This window comes from Rhopalosiphum padi, chromosome 2, assembly GCF_020882245.1.
Source record: "Rhopalosiphum padi isolate XX-2018 chromosome 2, ASM2088224v1, whole genome shotgun sequence".
In the NCBI taxonomy this organism is placed as follows: domain Eukaryota; kingdom Metazoa; phylum Arthropoda; class Insecta; order Hemiptera; family Aphididae; genus Rhopalosiphum; species Rhopalosiphum padi.
Genome location: NC_083598.1, coordinates 89,008,741 through 89,030,583, shown reverse-complemented (window position 1 = coordinate 89,030,583; position 21,843 = coordinate 89,008,741). Strand labels below are relative to the sequence as shown.

At 31.4% G+C, this 21,843-nt stretch overlaps 1 protein-coding gene across 2 annotated transcripts in view; it reads left to right on the top strand.

The window, feature by feature from the left end:
• LOC132920710 (uncharacterized) overlaps positions 1-21,843 on the top strand; it is a 63,204-nt gene that overhangs the window by 19,813 nt on the left and 21,548 nt on the right. Inside the window, exon 1 of one of the 2 annotated variants that reach the window (XM_060983336.1) lies at positions 15,792-16,254. The exons of the other annotated variant lie outside the window; for it this stretch is intronic. Coding sequence (XP_060839319.1) covers positions 16,105-16,254 — 150 coding nt within the window. The 5' untranslated portion in view covers positions 15,792-16,104. Of the gene's footprint in view, positions 1-15,791; positions 16,255-21,843 lie in introns of those variants that run through there. 2 annotated transcript variants of the gene reach the window in all.

Genomic DNA, 21,843 nt, shown 5'->3' with positions numbered 1-21,843 from the left:
AAAATATTATTATAAAATCATTATAAACTGTAATGCTTTTAAGACCATTGATGCTTACATACAATATAAGTAATAATACTAATATAGTTGTATGTAATTATACAGACGTGTAAGATCAAATCTTGTGTTTTTTTTTTTTGTTTTGTTCTTGCAACGTGTTTTGTGGGGTACTTTATTATACAATATTTTTTAAAAACAGTAAAACTATAATTTTCCACACTTCTAATACAATATCAAATTAAATTTAAAAAAAAATGGTTTATGATAGAATAATCTATAGGAGTGGCTTCATGTTTGAACTAAAATATTCTCTTTAAAAATCGCCTGATGTCCAATTGTTACACCTTACTACCTTAGTCCATTATTTTTTTTTTCTTTCTGTACAAGCTATAATTATTTTTACTCGGAAAAAACCATATTATCTACGATAGAAAAATATTCCCTATTAATTACCGAATACGTAATACTCGTCATGGATGATGTTGCCATAGTCAACCATTACCACAAACTGAACATGGTAATTACCAATTACATAATATGTATATAGATTAGTTTCCGTTTCCATTTATAGTGAACAGTGGTCAGTGAGTGTTAAAGATGACAACATCTCTATCGAAACACGTATTTGCTAATATAAATTTCAAAATGCGATCTCTTCTATTTTGAGTGATCGAATCTATGCGTAAGACATTATCCAAAAATATAATTTTTAATTGATCTATATTTACGTTCCGAGTTTACAGCGTTCTATGAACTGTACATTGCAATGCATTACCTATATAATATCATAATATAGTTATGGAAAATATGGTCATTTAAAATTTAAATAGATAATATTTAAACATTTGAAATAATATAAATATAATTATTTGTCATTTACTGATTCATAAATGTTTAGCGCGGGAGTGTACTTAAAAATGAAAATGATCATAAATATTAATAAATTTATTTTATTACATAATAAAATATTAAAAAATATGCCGTAATATTATGTTTAAAGACTTATAATAACCGTTTTAAATCATAGTGTTTAACTATTTTATTATAAATTCACTTTCGACTTAATAATGTATTATTATTGTGTCTCCATATAGTGGTTATAAATGTAATAAAATTAATGAGTATACTTCATACTTATGTCGAGGTAGTTAGTTAGATAATATTTATTTTTCATTTTCAGAATCATTAAAACGATCATAATCTATTACTTATTATAGACATATTATGTGATTTCGTTTTTTTTTTTACGTATTTTCCCGTAATTTTATCTCGTAATATTTTAATTTATTATGATTATAATATAATATAATTTTAAAAAATCGGGATGACGTGCATTTGCGGCGCATTCGTTTGTAAAAAAAAACGCATTATCAATAAGCCGTAAACAGCTATAGTCGCTATCATTATCCGTTGATCGACGACCTATTCAATAATCGAAACGGTTCGAATAATAATCGTAGAAAGAACACGATATGGTTTTCAATCGATCGGTAAATAACCGTGTATAGTGTAACACTATAATATCGCCTATGGTATGTACACATTTTTGGTCCAAGTGTATAATTTAAAAAAAAAAAAGTCACAGATTCTCGGGTTATTCTCCGCGGTCGGCTACATTGTTATAATAATATTCTACCGTATACAAAAAAAAAAAAAAAACGAAATAATAACATTCGCGACAGAATAATATTCAGCACGTCTATAACAAAGCATAATGGGCATGGCTAGCAAATAGCAATGTACCTATAATATATAAGTATTTACTGTATCATCCGCAGTATATCGTACCTATATATTATTATAATACGAACGCGCATGCGTGATACGCCATAATACTTGAAATACAATATCATCACGACATCGCTGTATTATAGCGTGTACTGCATATGACTGGAGTCGGACTTAAAATATTATGTTATAGGCCTAACTACATAATAATGGCTATTCAGCCCGTATAGCTACGTGTATAGGTACTCCGCAAGTCGGTGGTGGGTTATCGCATATACTTAAGAGTGCCTACCTATATAATAGGTACGAGATAAGACGACGACAATTTTTCCGTTCTAAGTCTTATATTATTATCATACATATTATACCATTACCCGTTAACGTGCAACAGACCCCGAGCAAATCCTAATCTGAATATACCGGAGTCACGGTTTTTTATCTTCCACACGTTCCACTACAGTTAGTTTATAATTACCCGAGTTGCTACCACCGCCGCGCGAGCGCACAGACACACACACACACACACACACGGCGAATAAGCGTAAAAAACCCACCGTCGTGACCCCCAACGCGCTTGCAGTGTATATATATATATATGTAGACTACAACACATATATAATATAACGTGTATATATATATATAATAATGGTGTTGTTGTCGCTGTTCTTCTTCTCCTTACCACCACTGCCACTGCTGCTGCCGCTGCTGCTGTTGCACTACAATACTTTAATACTATTTCTACGACGACCGTAGCACAACTATAAAGAAAAACAATAGCCGGGAAAATAAATCGTATGTATATATATATATATATATACCTCTATACTGTTTTAATATGTATAAGTCGTATAATAATAATAATAATAATAATAATAATATATAGGTACAAGTTAATGTGCTTTTGTGTTTATACGCGGAGCGTGTGGTGCGGTAAGTCGGGTGTAACGGTTGTTTGGGATGAAAATCGCACGTCGGGACAATGCGACACAACGTTGTGGTGCGCGATTCAGCCGGTCTCAGCCCCGTACCCGCGAGAAACCAATTACTATTTTTTTTTTATTTTATTCGCATTATTTCTGTCGGTTAGGTCCGATCGCCGGAGAGCACGGACAACGATTTGTGTGGGAATTTTAATAATCCCTTTTGCATCATCTCACGATTTCATGACCGCTGAAATCGATTTTTTTCCCAAGACACATCTTCGCATGACAAAATATCAATAGTTGATGAAAAAAGAGAAATATCGAATCTCCGCGACGCATCGAACAATAAGTTCATAATTGGTTCGTTATTATTTTACAATTTGATAAAGTAATTTAATTTAAAAAAAGTTAATTAAATTACCATCAACGGAAATATATTGCTTTATTGTTTAATACCATTTATTAGTTCTGTGTTTACAATTTTTCATTTCTTTATCTACGATACTTTTGTAATTAATCTATATACAAAATGAATTAACGCTTCTTGTGACGTCAAAAACAATAAAATATTAATCGTCCACAAATCGTACCTATACAAAACAACAATCAGGGTAGTCATAACTCGTATAGGCTATATAGAAGCTAGAACCATATTATACTTTGGTAACTATAACTGATATACCTAATCATAAATTAAAGAACGAATAAATTATCTGTTTTAGAATAATCAATATAATTACATTTTCACAGTACTTTTAAATGACAGCAACGTCAAAAACAAGATATTTCCAAGTTTCATAACTTTAAAATTTAAAATTTAAACATACGTTTATATTATGTATGCATGTATGTATAAATAATAAATATACATTAAAAAAAATTAACCTCATACTCAAGGATCGAAATAAAAAGTGTAAGTGTTTGTGAAAACCCGTTTTTTAAATTTCAAACAATATAGTATTGAATCTATTAAAAATAATATTTTTTTAGATATGTACGTATTGTGCTACATTCGCATTGCATTCTATTAAATTTCACAAAAACACCAAATTTGGTCATCGATATGATTTAATAGTACATATGTAAGTATATATAATATGCTACTTAAAAAAGTGGTATAAATATATAGTAAATATAAAAGTGAGAGAAAAAAAATAATGGCCAAGTTGAGTAATTAGATAAAAATATACACATAAATATTATTGTATATAGATATACGTTCATTATTATATATATTATACAGTACACATATAAAATAAATAAATACCTTATGCGTCTCGGTTTAATTCCAATTTTTTTACAATTTAGTATTTCAATAAATCGTTATGAAATTTATTTGATGGACCATGACCACGACTATACAAACATAGTATAATAATATATCGTTTTTTTCTAAGAATTTTGTACCATTTATAATATTGGACATTTAATAATACTAGAAAACTTTTCGCGACACGTGTAACCTACAGGTGTATAATAATAGCCGTACATTTATTTTCTACTCACTTATTGGTAAGTTTTTCTTTAACCAATTTTATATTTAATTTATAGTACATCGAGCGTTCGAAAAATCACGGACATTAATCATTAAGTATAACAACCTTAAGATATTTTTAAGATACAATTTTTTTCATTATACTTATACAGCGAGCATAAAATATGTTACGAAAATGTAGAACAAATATAATTAACAGGACTAAATTGTTTTCTAGTTGGTGCAGGCGTACAGTGCAAACTTAGTACCTTGAAGTAAATTAAAAATAAATGACGACATTAGTATTTGTTAAAATATAAAGTTTGTGAATGTTATTAGCGTTAAAAGTTTTAAAATATTTTTAAAAATAATGAAACATATATTACAAAGTGGTTAATACATCGAACCTGCGTACGTTATTTTTATTCTAAAAATACAATACATATATCAATATATTATTCAGTATGAAACATCGTTATTATCATAATTATAAGTCATATACCGCCGCGTCTCACGAGATATAAATATAAATATACAAGTAATAGAATAATAAATTTATTGATTGTTGATTTTACTGTTATATACAGTCCCTTGTACAATAAACTTGAACGGACATAACCTAACAAAACACGATTTGAAAATGTAATTACACACGTAGTATGTTACTGTGGAATGTGGAAGTCGTGGAAGGATGACATGAACGGAGTGGCTTGATAATAAACGACTTCACTATAGTAGCTGGAATTACACGTCAGTTGACAAAATTAGGAAGATTACCAAGACGTAATAGAAATAATTATTATTGTCGACGACGGTTTATTGTAGGTACATCTTTGGACGAAAATTATTATTATTAAAATCATACACTGCAACAGCATGGCACGTTGGTTAACAACTATATACTACCTACTGTATATATTATTGTGCAATATGGAAAAATTAATAGAACGTATACCCTGCTATATTCACTCCCCTCATATTATTAACAACAAATTAGATTATTGATGACATATCTAGTTTTTTATTTATTCGTGTACACTACACACGCATACTTAATAACAGCAGTCGGTAGGTAAAATATAGGTTATAACCTTCAAATGCGCATAAAAATTTAATTAGTTACCTATATCGTGTATAAACCTCAATGTGATATATAATTTAATCGAGTTGCGATATGGTCTGTCTTCTTATATTTACTATTAATATTTTTGATTTATAGTGGATATACCTTATTATTTAATGGTGTAAAACACTTAAACTCAATTTTTTAATAGTATATATGTTCATAAACCGTTATTTACAAACTTCATTATGCATGCATAATAATAATAATAATAATAATATTGGTCTGGTTTAATATTTTCCTGAATATTGCACTTGCTTGAGCCAAAACGTATGTATATAATATATGAATATAAGGTACATTGGTTATTATCGCGGTTGGATAACATACTCGTACGTAAAATGTATATACATGTATGTTTTACTTATAATTAAGTCGTCATATGTTAATAACTAATTTTTATACAAGCAATTATGCACGTACCTATTTGTTACAGTTTGAAAGACGTGCTAAAAAATAACTAATTACTATTACTGAATTATTTATGAATTTTATAATTTAGACGACATTACAAAGTCAATATTTCCAGTGACGATTTTCAACATCAATGAGAACATATTTTAATGTTTTTATTCGTTCTCTCATTGTCCATTCGAATGCGACATGACACGGTAACAAAGCGTTAGCATATTAATAGAACTGATGTTTATATACTATTTTCGAACCTGCAAATTTGGTCATACCGCTTGTAAAACTGCAGTACATTCCACTGTTGTGAAATGTTTATAACACAATGATATGACGATGGTGATGATATATTATGATGGCATTGGAGATGATGTGCCGCGCGTTAATGACTCTCGCCAAACTGTCGCAAAGTATTCACATAATAGCAGACGACATGTGCCGTTGTCCAGGCGAAATCGAAAAAAAAAAATACGTGAGAAATATCTGCATTGAAAATAACGCGTGAAATCGCAGATATCCGTTTACGGTTGTATGTACGTCTGTTGTGGAAAATCTATAATTGTTTACTATTTTTTCGACAAAATTATGTAGAAACGCATCATAACGCGCGAGCGGCATAGTAGGTACGAACGATATGATAAGTGCGGTTGACGACTTGACGCGCTATAATAAGAGCTCCACGAATCTATTGGTATACATATATTATAGCATAATATAGTGATAAATAATAATATAGTCTCGCCATTTGTATATAGGTAAGCAGCCGTATACGTGTGATATTACACCGATTGAAATATTAAACGCGTACGCAATATAATATAATACGACCACCGCCGCCGTCCTAAAGTATCGTTGCACAAGACCACCGAGCTTATAAATAGTGTTCCATACGGATTCATTTTGTTTGACGAGCGTAATTAACTGTCAACAGTGTCAACAACAGTGTCTCGAACGTGTCCCGAAAAGGAATCGACATTAATTTAAACATTTCAACTGATCATTGAAAGTTTAATATTGTTATTTCAAGGACGTTTGTACCAAGCATAATAATATTATAGATTATGATAGGTTATTAGATAAGATATTTATTGAAAAAAGTAATAATGATAAAAATCAATAGAACGTTTTTTTATTACCGTTGAGTTTATTACCTATCTATTACACGTACCGAATAAATAACACAATCGCGATGAGGTTTGTATAGTGTTATAAGTATTATAATACTGGCAGTATGACCTATGGAGGTTATACTGGTGGTATTTTTACAAATTATTGGTTTTCTGTGTAAACAATCATTACGTGAACACTTAAATCATCAAAACCTACAAAAATACACAGTTATACACCGCAGTATTATATATTTTATGTATAGTGTTTCTTTTTTTTAACAACAATCAAAACAACAAAATCTATTAACATTTTTGAAAATATTTTTTATACATATTTTTCAATCGAATTAAAACAAAATTTAAAAAAAAAAAATTTATTTTATCGTTATAATTGTATAAAGTTTACTATTTTTAAATGATAACATACATTTTTAATTTCGTATTTATAAGCAGTGTATTTTTGGAGTATTTTGATAAAAAAAAAGTCGAAATTTGAACGATAGTTTAGTTTATGAATTATTAGTATTTGAAGTTTAGGTCCAAAATACTCTACTTCAAAATATAAAATTAAAAATGTGTGTTTTCATTAAAAAAGTAAAAACTTAAAACAAAATGATGAAAAATATAATTTATTGAAAAAATATTATTGTATTTCGACTGGAAACTAAGTAATTTTATTTTTTAAATGATTAATAAAATTGTAAATAACAAGCGTTATTCGTTAAATGATTCACTCGGTATACCTATATATAAAACACGAATTCACATCGACCGAACCCCAAATGAAAGACAAAACAAAATTAAAATCGATAAGGCATAGAATTTTTCTAGTGCTAATCTCTTCTTCGAGCTCACTCGGTAAATTATAACCTTCAACGCAGATTTATATCACGAGAAAGACCTTTTTATTTTGTCACGCGTGAAGCCGGATCAGCGTGAATTCCGTCGTCGAGATGTTTGTAAACCAAGAAAGATTATATATCAGACATCGGTAATTATCGAGATTCATCGCATACAACGGCTTAGCTCTCAAACCAATTATTTTTTATTTTTAATATGTTTTTGCCAACTCGTTAGAAACCGCGCAGTTATTTGAATGCGTCAGTGCCCAGACGACTTTATTTTTTTTGTTGATTTTTTTTGTGGGTTAAACGCTGTTCTACTGACGGATTTCAACTGGTGATTCACTAGGCCCTCGAATAATGTACGTCAAACAGCTGATGGCCGTTTCCCTTTTTCCCGGGTGCACGTCTATACGTAGGTACTGCAGATATGCGTAATGTCGTATATCGTCGTCGTAGCCACTATTCGGTCGTCATCGCACGTCGTTTCCACAATTTCAATAACAATACAGTTGTACATATTATCATATAATATGGTATAGCTACACGGTGTTGGGTTTACGGTATATATATATATATCATGTTATTGCGAATAAATCGCGAATGTGCGTGCGCGTGTGACAGATAGTGCGAACGGCTGTGCGTCCGATTTATAAAGCTTTCGACCCGAAACGCGTGTGCTTTCGCGTCCGATCTAATAATGATATAATAAACGCGTCCATCGCGTGCGTTAAACGAGCGGCGAAAACGCAAAAACCACTACGACGGCCGTTCGGCGGGCACAGCGTCGTCGCCGCCGATATCGGAGTAAGCGCGTGAAACAGGTCGGTCCCGTTATGTCCTTGCCGCGCGCATGTACCTTATACACGGCAGAGTAGTGCCAGTTAATCGGTTTTAATGGCTTAACTGTATCTCTCTCACTCGAGCAAAATCTTTCTATTATATATATATATATAAATATAATGTTATTGTATATATTGTACGCTATACATTTTACACTCCGCGGCAACAGCCATTATCACGAGTATACTACGACTCGCGATGATGATGACGACGACGATAATAACAACAACAACACAATATAACATATATTGCGTTTGTAATATATTATTATTATTATTATTATGATACGAGTGCGATCGGCGCGATCACGATTCTCGTCGTGTGCATTTCTATAATATAATATATAACGTACCTATATATATAATACCTATAATATTATGTATAATGTATTTATATTTAAAAATAAATCGCCCGCCGCCACCAATTGATTTTCGCGTCTCCGCCGCAGCCGCCGCCGCCGCCGCCGATCCGTCTCGACTGCATCGACTGCAACTACTGCAGTCTCGTCAAGTATTATTATTATTAACGCTTTATAATATACGAAACGACGACGCCTAATAGGCAATAATGATTGCTGTATAATAAGTGTGAAATCGATCCGTACAGCCTCGTGCAACGCGTTACCTTCAGACGAGTAAAATCTCGCGGACAATACATATATACATGGGTATATATCCGCATTCGATTCGTGCGGCCAAAACAAATACGCAATTTATACAAAACGAATACGTCTGATCGATTGTCCGATATAATTATTTGCCATACCCGCAACAGCAGCAGCAGTCGTATCGTATTATATATATTATTTTATGGCGGTAACACCGTTATAGACGCAGTTGTATTTTTTTCGAAAGTCGTATTGAAAAAAAAAAATCGAAAAAAATTAAAAATAAGAACCCAATAACAATTATAAGAGCACTGGCGCTACGACAGTATACACATATAGATACACCCAGAACTAATCCGTATTTGATGCGATTGGTAAAACGACAATCGCGTTAAGTCTCAACCGCATTGATGAAGACATGATAATATATTATATCGATCGACCCGATGCACGTTATATATGGACCGTACTAAAATTAAATAGCATCCGATTATTATTACGCTTACCGCTATACTGGCGCCGTACAATTATTTTATCCAATCGTTTGAAGTACTTATACGCACGTATGCGGTGACCGGGGAAATTAATTAGGATATTAAACCAACAAATAAAGTATAGTAATTTTTTTTTTTTAACTCAGAAATATGATATTATATATTATGTTACTGTTACCGCCCATATTCGTATTCATATTTTTACCAATATACAACGCTATTTCAATTAAAATATGACTCACGTGATCCATACGATATTATAGGCACATATCGTAATAGGTACCTATCACTAAATTTCTTTTTATATTTCCCTATTACGACGAAAATAACAAACCATTGTATAACGCATAGATGTGGATTCAAATTATTCAAGTGGAAATATAGTTGGAGTTTGATTGACATCAGCACCAAAAACACGTCTTGAGGTATGTGCCACCGAACATGTCACATTTACGAGTTGCTATATGTTAAAATAGACATGTGGATAAGTGATATAAATGTTATTTTATCTCAAGTGACATCCAGCTTACAATTATTAGAAAAGAGAAAAGTAAATTCCTGTAGCCTATTCTATTCTTGTTTATGTTTTAGAAAATCCACATTTTTATACTCATTTTTTCCTCTGGTCGTTGGATTATACGTGATATAATATAAATTTAATTTAATAAATGAACATGCTATAAAACTACTATAAATCGTATAGTATTCTGAAATATTGAGTGAATAAATGCTAATACACCTGTCCAATAGAAGAATTATAATATTAAATATTGATATAATTTATTACGCACAATATAAATGTGATTAATTGGACTAAATAAAATGATATATTACTATTCGAGATATTGTATAACATATACGATTGTCTCTGCAGAGTCCTAAAACTGGTATATCGAATTTAATTTGAATACTATGATATATAATTGCGTTGTAATCGGACACATTAGGTATTCAAATTAAAAGTATTTCCTAGCGTTTAAATTACGAGGTCGTACTAAAGCTGATTAGCTTTGTTAAAAAAAAAAAAAAAAAAGTAAAAATATGAGTTATCGTTATAAATTATAATACAAAACACGTCATATATAGATACTATATAAACTCGTACTTAAAATCGAAATTTCTATGTACATACTACAAAGCCAATAAGCGTGTAAACGTAACCATAATATAACATCAGTAGGTAGGTAATAAATACACTTTAACGTACTTCGCTTCACAACATTGGTAAGTAGTTATACATCTGACTCGACATATTGAAAATATATTACATACTATAATGAAATACAGAAAAATATTAATAATTGTTTGGTCCACAATGCGATCTCTAAACACGATAAATTATAATAGTGCTCTTATATTATTTTATTGAAACTAATATTCGAGCATAGCATTATATATAGTCATTTATTTCAAATTATTATTGTCCGACTACGAGTTGTGACGTTTTGTACGAGTGCCTACTACAATATAATGTACTATGATTATGTAATAGTAATGTTTATTGTTTCTATATAATAGTCGTGTATCGCTATATTGGCACTTCCTAATTGATTGTACCTATATATCGAACGCGATGCCGACTATTCATAATACTGTCTGTCGATGAATGAGATTTAAGATTTCTTTATGTTGAGCGTTCGCTGATCATGGGTGTAGACTTATTTAAAACCACTGTCAAGTTTCAGAGATGAAAAATAATCTTTTTTCGCGTATACGACATTGTTACGTCTTGTGGTAAACCGTATTATATTGCATAAATAAAGAACACCTACAGACATTGACCCAATTTATATACGTATACTGTCGTAGAGTAGTTAATCCTTTTCAAATTTATCTTGTAAGACACGTGTCTCTAATACCACGTCTACACGTCAATGCCGTGCCATAAAAAGTATTAAACAAACTTTGCAGATATTCAAACTTGCATAATATCAATACATAATACAATACTCAAGTAGTTAAATAATATAATTTTGCATGTAACGACATTTGTTACTTTTAGAGTGACCAAATGCATTTTATTTTAGTCGGAACTCGTTAAACAAACCAATTGACTTGATATATGAATTATAACACTGTGTTATTGTTTTATTTTATAGACATTTGTTACAATAAGGTTGATTATGAAACTCGGTGACTGTGACTTTTTGTAGTCGATTATTATTTACATGTAATCGATATAATGTGCATAATGTTCTATTGTCAATACCTGCAGTGTTAAACGCATATCATGTTTATTATACTAAATATTTTATAACCTGTTTAAATACCTAATTGAAGGTACCTAGCTACCATTAATAAAAAAACAACGTATTTTTTTCAAGTCTTCCAAGTCTGTTATTTTATTTTACAACTACGGTGGTGTAATAGAACATAATTATATTCTTTAACAGTACTTAATAATATTGTCTTTAATTTAAAGTATCATTAGTAATTTCGATCACTAAAAGGTGAATTTGAGTACTGAACGAGTATTAGTGTGTTACAAAATAAAATGTTTATGACTGTAATCGTGATAAACGGTTAATGTAATTTTAATATTAAGTTCTTTCTTTCATACAACATTGTTAAAGATGAAAATGTCGTTGTACATTTACTTTATTCGTAGAAATATGATTGTTAGTCATGTAATTGGAAATATCCAAGTATATTTCGTATTACATTCAAAGTGATCATTGAATCAGATATGACTTTAATATTTCACTAAAGAAAATAATTTTCTAACATATAATTATAACCAATGAAATAACAATCTAAGTCATTCACTGATAATAAACCATACATGGTATACATGGTAGGTACATATAAATTATAATAAAATATATTAAATCAGCTAAAATTTATAAACTCATGTACATATCGTTGGAAGATATTACTAAAATAGACCTAGCATATATTTAAAAAAAATATATATTATATAGTTTATAACTTCGCGGAATAATATTATTTTCCAGGATGAAAGAAATCGTTCTCAATGTATAATAAAATAGTCCTCTCAATGATAGCTTTATTAGCAAGTAATAAAAACCAATATAAAATATTATACCGTTAAGGATCGGGGAATGCATAAAAATTAACAAAATTAAATAGGACGAAACAATAAAATAAATGCGTGTTTTTTGGCTTCGAGTCAAATATATTATAAATTAAACAACTTCAAATATGGTTATGGTCAATTATTATTTATTTTTTGAATTACCTTTTCATTTATACTCAGATAGATAATAATAGTATAAAATGTTTCGGTAAAATAAAAACGATTCATTTCAACATCAAAATTTTAAAATATATAATTAAAAATGACTTCTATAATAATATTACCTTACTATAATATATATCTAATTGAATTTTGAGTGCTAAATCTTATAATAATTAAACAATAAGCGAAACCTGCACAACTAACTAATATGTGTTATTGACGAATAGACCATTCGTTAATTGGTATTACCAATTTGGTAATGCGAGAGTGAGGTTTTGCGAAACAAACGTACCAAATGTGTGAACGGCATCATTGCTGGGTGGGTGGAACGAGCAAAGAAAAATCATAAAAAATTCCTGTCCCTAGGAATCATCGATTGATAAATTGCAGCTGATGCCAATATTAGCCGTTCGATAAAGCCCTCATCCGTTCATGGCGAAAATCGGCCTGCGCAATCGGGAATCGATGGGGGTCGTCGAACCAAAAAGTTCGAGAAACCGGAAACGCACACGAGGTCGTTGCACGTGCACAGCCCGACTGGTAGCTGCAGCGTTGACGATCTGTTCACCGTGTATGGTCAGTTAGGACAGCTGTGTGGCATCTAAATGAAGACTATACGCGCTGATCCCTGCAATAAAAAAGACGGTTTGGCCACGTGCGTGGAGTTAGCCCCCAATCATATTATTTACTTCAAACCTTCACCAATATTTTACAAGGATTAGAAATTTCATTTTAAGAATCTGTAACTTCATACTATTTTTGAAATTTTTTATTTTTTTTTTTCGGTAGGACATATTAACCTACATTTTTCTAAATTAGAGACATTGGTGAAGATTTGAAATCAATATGATCAAATGGGGGGGGGGGAGAGGGACTAACTTCACGCAAGTGGTCTGACCCGCTCTAGGCTACTAACACCGTTACGCTATTCGTGAGTCGTGACGCATGTCGAATACCTGACGATGGACCATAATATAGTGTAACTCGGTAAACGGTACAAAAAGTCCAGGGAAAAAACGTCGAAGAAAAAATATCTGCATAAACAAACAATAAAATATATTAAATCTGTATAGGTATAGTGTATTACACTATTGATAATAACTAATAAGAAATAACTTTTTTATATTTCTTTTACTACCTAATATTACACTAAATACGTAACTGCAACTGACAGCTAACATTTGGTGCCGGTGCATCTATTAAATATAATAGAATTTTAGTCTATTTAAATTAATTTTTTTATATTTACAATTTTTTTCAAACGTGATGTTTTTTGTCGTGTCTGAACTGAAAGTTAATTTTTGGTACCGGTTAAATCGTTGGAAAATTACATTTTTCGGTCTAGTGGACAGTAATCTTCATCTTATAGACGAAATAGATCTAACTTGTCGTTCGAATCTTATTATGTTTCTGCGTATTCATTTTATTAGCTTTTCCGATGTTCAAGTTGTCTAAGTGATAATATTATGCAGCATACCACTGATTAACGGATAACCGGATGTGGGACGTGGGTACGACGCTGAACAAATATGATGATGGATTTCAATAATAAATCGAACTAAAAGTCTACAAAAAAAAAACTGTCGGAACTACTTCATGTCTAACACATTCACCGAAATGAATAAACCAACTGTTGATGAATTACAATGGTATACAGAAGTCTGAACAGAGTTTAATTAATAAAACGAGCACTCGTGTGTGTGTGTGTTCGAGTCACAAACGATAGATTCTTCGACTGTGAGAATCGTCTGCATCGGCACGGCGATAATACGATTATTATCGTACAGTGCGTTACGCGATTATTAAAATATTATGTTGGTTTTGCTTCGAGTTTTCCAAAATTATATTATAATATATAAACACATAATTCTTATTTTTAAATTATAGCCTTAGACGCATATGAAACAGTATATCTTTGCAAAGATCCTACGAAAATAATTTTCACTCGACCGGTTTTCATGTCACCTATATGGAGTCTGCGTATAACACACTGTATATTTAGACTTGTGTATTATGGCAACATTTTGGTGAAACTTGATCGTCATATCACCTCTGACCCTGCGAAACGCTCCGCCTGTTTCTCGAAGCTCACGTTCCGGGTAAGGAGTGAAACGACGCATTTACAGTCACTTAAATAGTTTAAGTATGGTAGGTACCCCGGAGTCTTAAATTCAGAATAGTGATGACAATTTTATACGGCTCTGCGACACTTCTTTATAATTAATTTGCGTGACATTTAAATATTAAATAGATACATGTATTATAAATCTTATGGATTATGTATTATCGGCTCATCGATTAGTCGTTATTATACTCATTATAAGTCATACTCTGCACGTGTAGATCGCGTACATCACATGCCCCGTGTTTTCACGTTACTATATTTCGGTCGACAGGCGACAACGGTATAATCGGGTTGGGTTTGAATTTGATGGGTCTATAAAGACGTAAGCAGTCCAAATATACAAAATGTATACTTACTTGGAGTTTAGATAATGATGTATGAATACCATTCAATAGGTATAGGTACTTTAATAAAGTAGAACCAATAGAGCTATTTGCACGGATTTTTTTAAATTTAATAATTCAAAATTTGTGTTTTACTGTATACATTATAAAAATATTGTTCTGCAATAACGAAGATAAACGTAAACATAGTATACATTTATAATTTTATAAAAATTATTACGATATCGTTCTGTAGAAACGGTATTTTCTAAACGGAATGTAATTTTGCAAAATGATTTTTCCAGTCGGTCCTCTAACGTATATAGTACACTTTTCCCGTGCAGATCGCATTATGCCGGATCGGTCGGTAAGTAGATCACCCGCGGCGCAGATAACGCGATACGTTAACATGGTGTAGGGAGAGGGGAGAAGAACCAAACATAGATATAACATAATATTATATGATTATAGATCATTATATTATTATATTAGCGGAGACGTTTTTTCGATAGTGTGCCGCGAGGACCAGAACGAGTGACGGTGGCGACGGTGCGAGGTAGTGCGAATCGGTCGGCGTCGGTGGCGGGTGTGCGACAATGACAATATAATATCATACACCTATATAACAATACCTACCGAGTATAAATACGATATCCGTTTCCTCATACTCGTGACGCCGTATTTTCCGCCGTCGAGTGTGTGTCGTCCGAAGACGACGATCGCAGTATTATATCGTACAATAATTCGTTTCTATAAATGTACTATGTAAAACGGGACGTTATATAGGCATATAATATTTATATATATAAACACTATACGATACCCACCCGCGTGCAACGCAACACACGACCAAATAATATTATATTACCGACCGACCGTGCGATATTATAATATAAAACACCGTCGATGGCCCGAAGTGTTTTCAAATCGCCGCGCGTCGTCGTCGTGGTCGCCGGGCAACAGCTTCATCACACGACGGACTTCATCCATCGATCGCCGACGGACGGTGCAGCTAATGAGACGACGAGCGGCAGTGATTATTATTTTTACAAACAGGTAGCCCGGTCGTTATTATTATACGTGTTTATATAGTATGCGCATACGCCGAGTGGAATTATGCGTATAATTATTATTATATTGTACGGTGCTATTATTTTAACTGTGCCGGTCGGTGAAAAATTGACGTCCGAAACGAAAAATGTATATTGAACGTCCATTATCGCGTAGCGAGGATTCATTAGAAAATATTGTCCGGCAAATTAGCTCTGGTGGTGTCGTAGCGTGCATAATATTATGTACAGGAGTGAATTCTGCCGCAGGACGTCAACACGTCATATAATGTGTGTGTGTGTGTGTTTTCGGTGCTCTTCGTTTAAATCGTTTTGTCCTAATAAAGGAGAGATAATAAGATTTTACCAAAAAAATCTTAATCCCATCAACGGTCTTACCGTGAGTTTTTACGCTGACGTAGTGGCGTGACTATATAATAATATTATATACGATAATATCATCTTCGATTCATCATTATTACTGAATATATTATATATAACCTATAAATAATATGCAATATATACATGCATGATATGTTAACTATAGCGGACTTATAAAAAATATTATTCTAGTAAATATAACCTTTTTATACCTTTATATTTTAGCAAAATACATTTTCAGAAATTCCCAATTATTCTGTTTTATTTATAATCAAACTTTTTAAATGAAAACTTATATAATATTATTATATCAACAAATCGATAAATATCAATATTGATTTTTGCTAACGAGATAATAATATATTGTAATTTTATACGAGACGATAAACGTCATTAACATAATATACAATTCAAACTAGTAAACTGTATACGTTTTAATATTAATAACATTTTAAGTGCGAAATATGTTTTGACGTGATATTTATTTGATTAAAAACTAAATTTCGTATGATTGTATAATAAAGAACGAATACCATTGAATAAAAAATTCTTTAGTTTACATTAAATCCAAATACTTAATTGATTGTTGTTTCATACATTTCGTGAAAATTTCCTTAAAAAGTAACATACCAACTAACTAGAAAGGCATTAGTTATTTTTTTTTTATAGAAATTGGGTTAATTTTCATAACTTACTACTATTATAATTACATAATTTAGCTCTCCATGTTCCACATAAATTCACACTTTTTATTTATTCTTTCTATAGGAACTTAACTTGGTTACGATTATTATTACAGTTATGGTACATTTACTATACTATATTGTTTACTTTATGCTATTAGATTGCCGCCAATAGATACAATTTTTTAATATGTTTGGTGGAAATAATTTTAAACTGTGCTAAGTAATTCATATAACAAGTTAAATTTAATAGTAAGATAAAAATAATATTATTTATAGGTAATTATTAGTAGTTTTTACTTTTTTTAGTGTCTTCGTAAAAACAATATATTTCTTTATAATATTATTTACGAAGAATTATAATTTATATTATATTACTTTCGATATACTGTTCAAAATAGTACGAGCAATTTAACACTATTACAAATTATTTACTTTGTTTAAACAATAAATATGCAACTATTAAACAACTATATAGGTAATCTACTTATTTAACTTATTTTTGTAATAAAATAACACTTATTTAATAAATAACCATAATAATGCAAATTTTGATTTCAAATAATAAAAATAATTTTTACCACCTCTTTAACTCTTTAAATAATAATAATGACAATAATATATTATTACTGATGTTTAGAAGTTATTCAATTTTGATATTTATACAATAGTTTTGAGTAGTTGACCTACACCCATTAATTATTATCATGTTATTTTTTTTTTTTTTTGGAGACTTTAACGCAAGGCTTGAACTGAGTTGAGTATGTAATACAGTTGAATAAACAAGAAATATGAATATCTTCTAATAGATTTCTTTCTAATAATGTTTTATTATGTAAGAAATATAATCTCCGGTACAAAGTACGAAACAAAAATCAAACATATTTTCAACTATAATTATCATGCAAGTAAAGTAGTTTCAGCATTAAAACATGTTTAAAAATAGTTACTATATCGTTTTGAGGTGTTTCAATGTAAACTAGTGACACTTTAAACACTTTTTTTTGTAACTTGGTGTAATTTAAAAAAAAATAAATTGTTAAATATTTATAGGTGCCATATTATGTTTATTGTTATTGCAGTAATTGAATTGCTATTTGGAAAAATATTGGATTCTTATTAAATTTGGCTCAAATTTCAGAAAATTTAATGTATATATTCTAATGCCAAGCTCGAGACTCAATTATGTTATTCCTGTATCTTGTCAGATTATGTAAAATTAAAACATTACATTTAAATCGAAACTTATTAGCGAGGTTATAGAATAAAAATAAAATAAAATAAAAATATTTTTTTGTAAACACTTGCACAAAGAAACATTCAAAGTAGTACAATTTGCATTATTACAATGCTTTTTAGTATACTTTCCTTGGAAAATTTTCACAGCAATTGCTCTTTTTAAACACTACCGCCAAAACAAAGAAGTACGCTGTTTTCATCATCGTTAATAACCCGTGGGCTAAATTAACGTCGCTACTTTTAACTACTAGGTCAAATCAATAGTTGAATTCACTTTTTAAGCAATTATGTAAATTTGATTATTATAAATGTAATAGCAAAAATGAAATCAAACTATTTTTTTTCAATATCATATATTTTGTTGCTATTATATATAGAATTATTTTCATGGTTACAAAATAATATGTTTTCTCTATATTTTATTGAAGCCAAAAATATAATAATTACAGATCACTTCATCTTAGTTACGGATATTAACATTAAAGAGTACCTATTTATTATGAAGGACTTACACATATTTAAAACTAAAGTTTAAAATTGTAAATGTTTATATTAAGCTAAATTAAAATGTACATATCTGCAGGAAGTTCGCGAAAATATAATAATTTAAGAAAAGCAGAGTTTGTTCAAATACATCTAATAATGTAAAAATATTTAGTGTACTTTTTTTGTAAATATTTTTTAGTATGCACTGCTGTTTTATGCTTTTTATATTTTAAAACTAAACTTTTATTTAATAATTACGTGTTAATGTTATTCGACCGAATCACATGGAAATATTAAAATTGTATTGCTGCATATAAGGTAAAATTCATAAGTAATTTTTTTTTATTCGTATTTTAAAATACGTACATTATATTATGGTCAAGTCTACTTTTTACTCTTTGTAAATAATTTTACACTCGACCCGAGTTTGCCCTTAATATATTATTAATATGCGGTCAACGATTACTATAATAATATATAAACGCGCGTGTATAGTGTTCCGCGCGGTCTCTGTCGACAACATTTATTTGATGTCGAAACGATTCGGAATAATATTAGTATATTACGGTTAGAAACGCAATGCTCTTTAACTTGAAGTGCATTTTTATAAGTTTCTATATAAAACTCTCATCAAAATACGCCCACGATTAAAAAGATTATCACGCCGCCGCGAAACTAAATCGTGTGATGTGTTAGACACATATCGGATCTACAGATCGAAAATCCTTTCTGGCCGTGCTCAAAAGTACGCATAACACATATTAAACGTAACAATGTAATATATTATTATTATACTGTTAATAACGTTATAATAACATTATAATCTAATACGACTTTAGCTAGCGCGGCGATTGCGGTGTGTACGGGTACCATTGACCGTTTTCGATTCAATTTAGATTAGAGTTTTTTAACGAAATGAAAAACGATTGGAAACGACTCTGCCGTTTTCTCGTACCTATACGCTCCGATCGTATTCCGGTTCCCAGTGCGAGCCAATAACAATATTAATATAATAATATATTGTCGTAAGACTATTGTTCGATATAGTACGTATATATATTATATGTGTACTACGCATATACATATACCGTTTGCCGTAACGATATTATTATTTTATATTGTACAGCAACGCGTTTGGCGCGTTTAGCGTAGTAGGTAAGTACACCTCTACCCGAGTCGGGCGCGCGTGGGAGTCGTACGCGCGGCCGACGTCGGTGCCGCCGCGAAAGGTTTCATAATGGCAGCATTTATAATATTATTATGATATTTCTGCCGCCGCCGCCGCCGCCGCTGTTACGATATTATTATCGTTATTATATTATATATACTCGTCGTCGTGGTGCACAGCCATTGTACTATACGCGTGTACGAACACACATCGTGTATTATTATATTATAATATATCGTACGTGGTGCGTTGTTATTATACATATATACGTCCCGTTCTCCTCTGCCGATATGTGTCTTTTACGCCGTCAGTGGTTTCTCTGCGGCCGTTTATATATATTGTTATATATAGTGTTGCGGAGCAAAGGTGAAACTGACCGGCGGCGTGTGTGTGTCGCAACGCGCGCGCGTTTGTTTCCTGCCCGCAAAACGCGTTCCGGCGCGAGTGTTATTAGCAATAATGGCGTTGTACGACAACGAAAATAGCGAAAAAATAATATATCAAAACGGTTTTTTATATAGAAAGTGCCTATCCACGTCGCTCAGTTGCGGCTATTTTTTTTTGTTCCCGGTCGTTTTCTACGTGTAGACAAAACGTATAGCTCAGAGATGGTCTAGTTTACGGGTAGGCACTATATATATTTTTCGGTACCTATAGATCGTGTATATAAGACGTATATATATAATACCTACCGCGGCGGTATATAATTTCGATTCAGCGCCGCAGCATTGCGGCTGGAAACGAAAACGTACGACAACGGCACCGCACTGCAGCAGTGAATATATTATATTATTATCGCGCTTGATAAACGCGAATTGTGCCCGCCAATGCATTGCACTCGGAAACGGAGTATTCGACCTGCAGTGTTTTTACGTTCGTAGCTGTTTCAGTACGAGCGACATAGGATGCTGCGCACGTCCAAAAAAACTAGTATATATAGATAAGGTTATTGCTGCTGGTGCTACAGTAGGTGTGTATTTATATGTGGTCCTCGTCGTAACACGTGAATTTTTAGACCTAACCCATTTTGTAGATTCCACACTGCAAGAGCAAGTGCAGAACAACCTAATTTCGACAAACTTGGCTCGGTTCCACAACGAACGATTTGATAATAATTTACGGTTGTCGCCTTAGAATTCGGTGTTACCACGCCAGTTCTATATACGTATATATATATATATATATATATATATATATACGCGTATATTGCAAAAACCCGTACAAAACGCTTACGATCTCGCAGAGCAAAGTATGCGCACACGCATACACGACAAACCGATTAAATAATACCCATAATCAAACGTCTGCGCGCATATATACGGTATACTATATTTATTTAGAAAAAAAACACACACACAAACGTCGGCAGGTTAAACGCGCGCTGTCGAAACTTTTTTTTCAACGCGTGCAATATCGTATTAAATCTCTACCCGTCGTCGCACGTCTTCGTCGAATGATTATCATGCGTGTAGGTATATTATCGAAATACTTCATCGAATCTACACACACACAAACTATATAATCTATTTTGTACAATATCAATGTATATATATATATATATAAGAGTACTGCGATCTGGGACGTCGCTGTGTTTCTGACAGCGTGTACACATGGCCGCGTATATATATATATACTCATA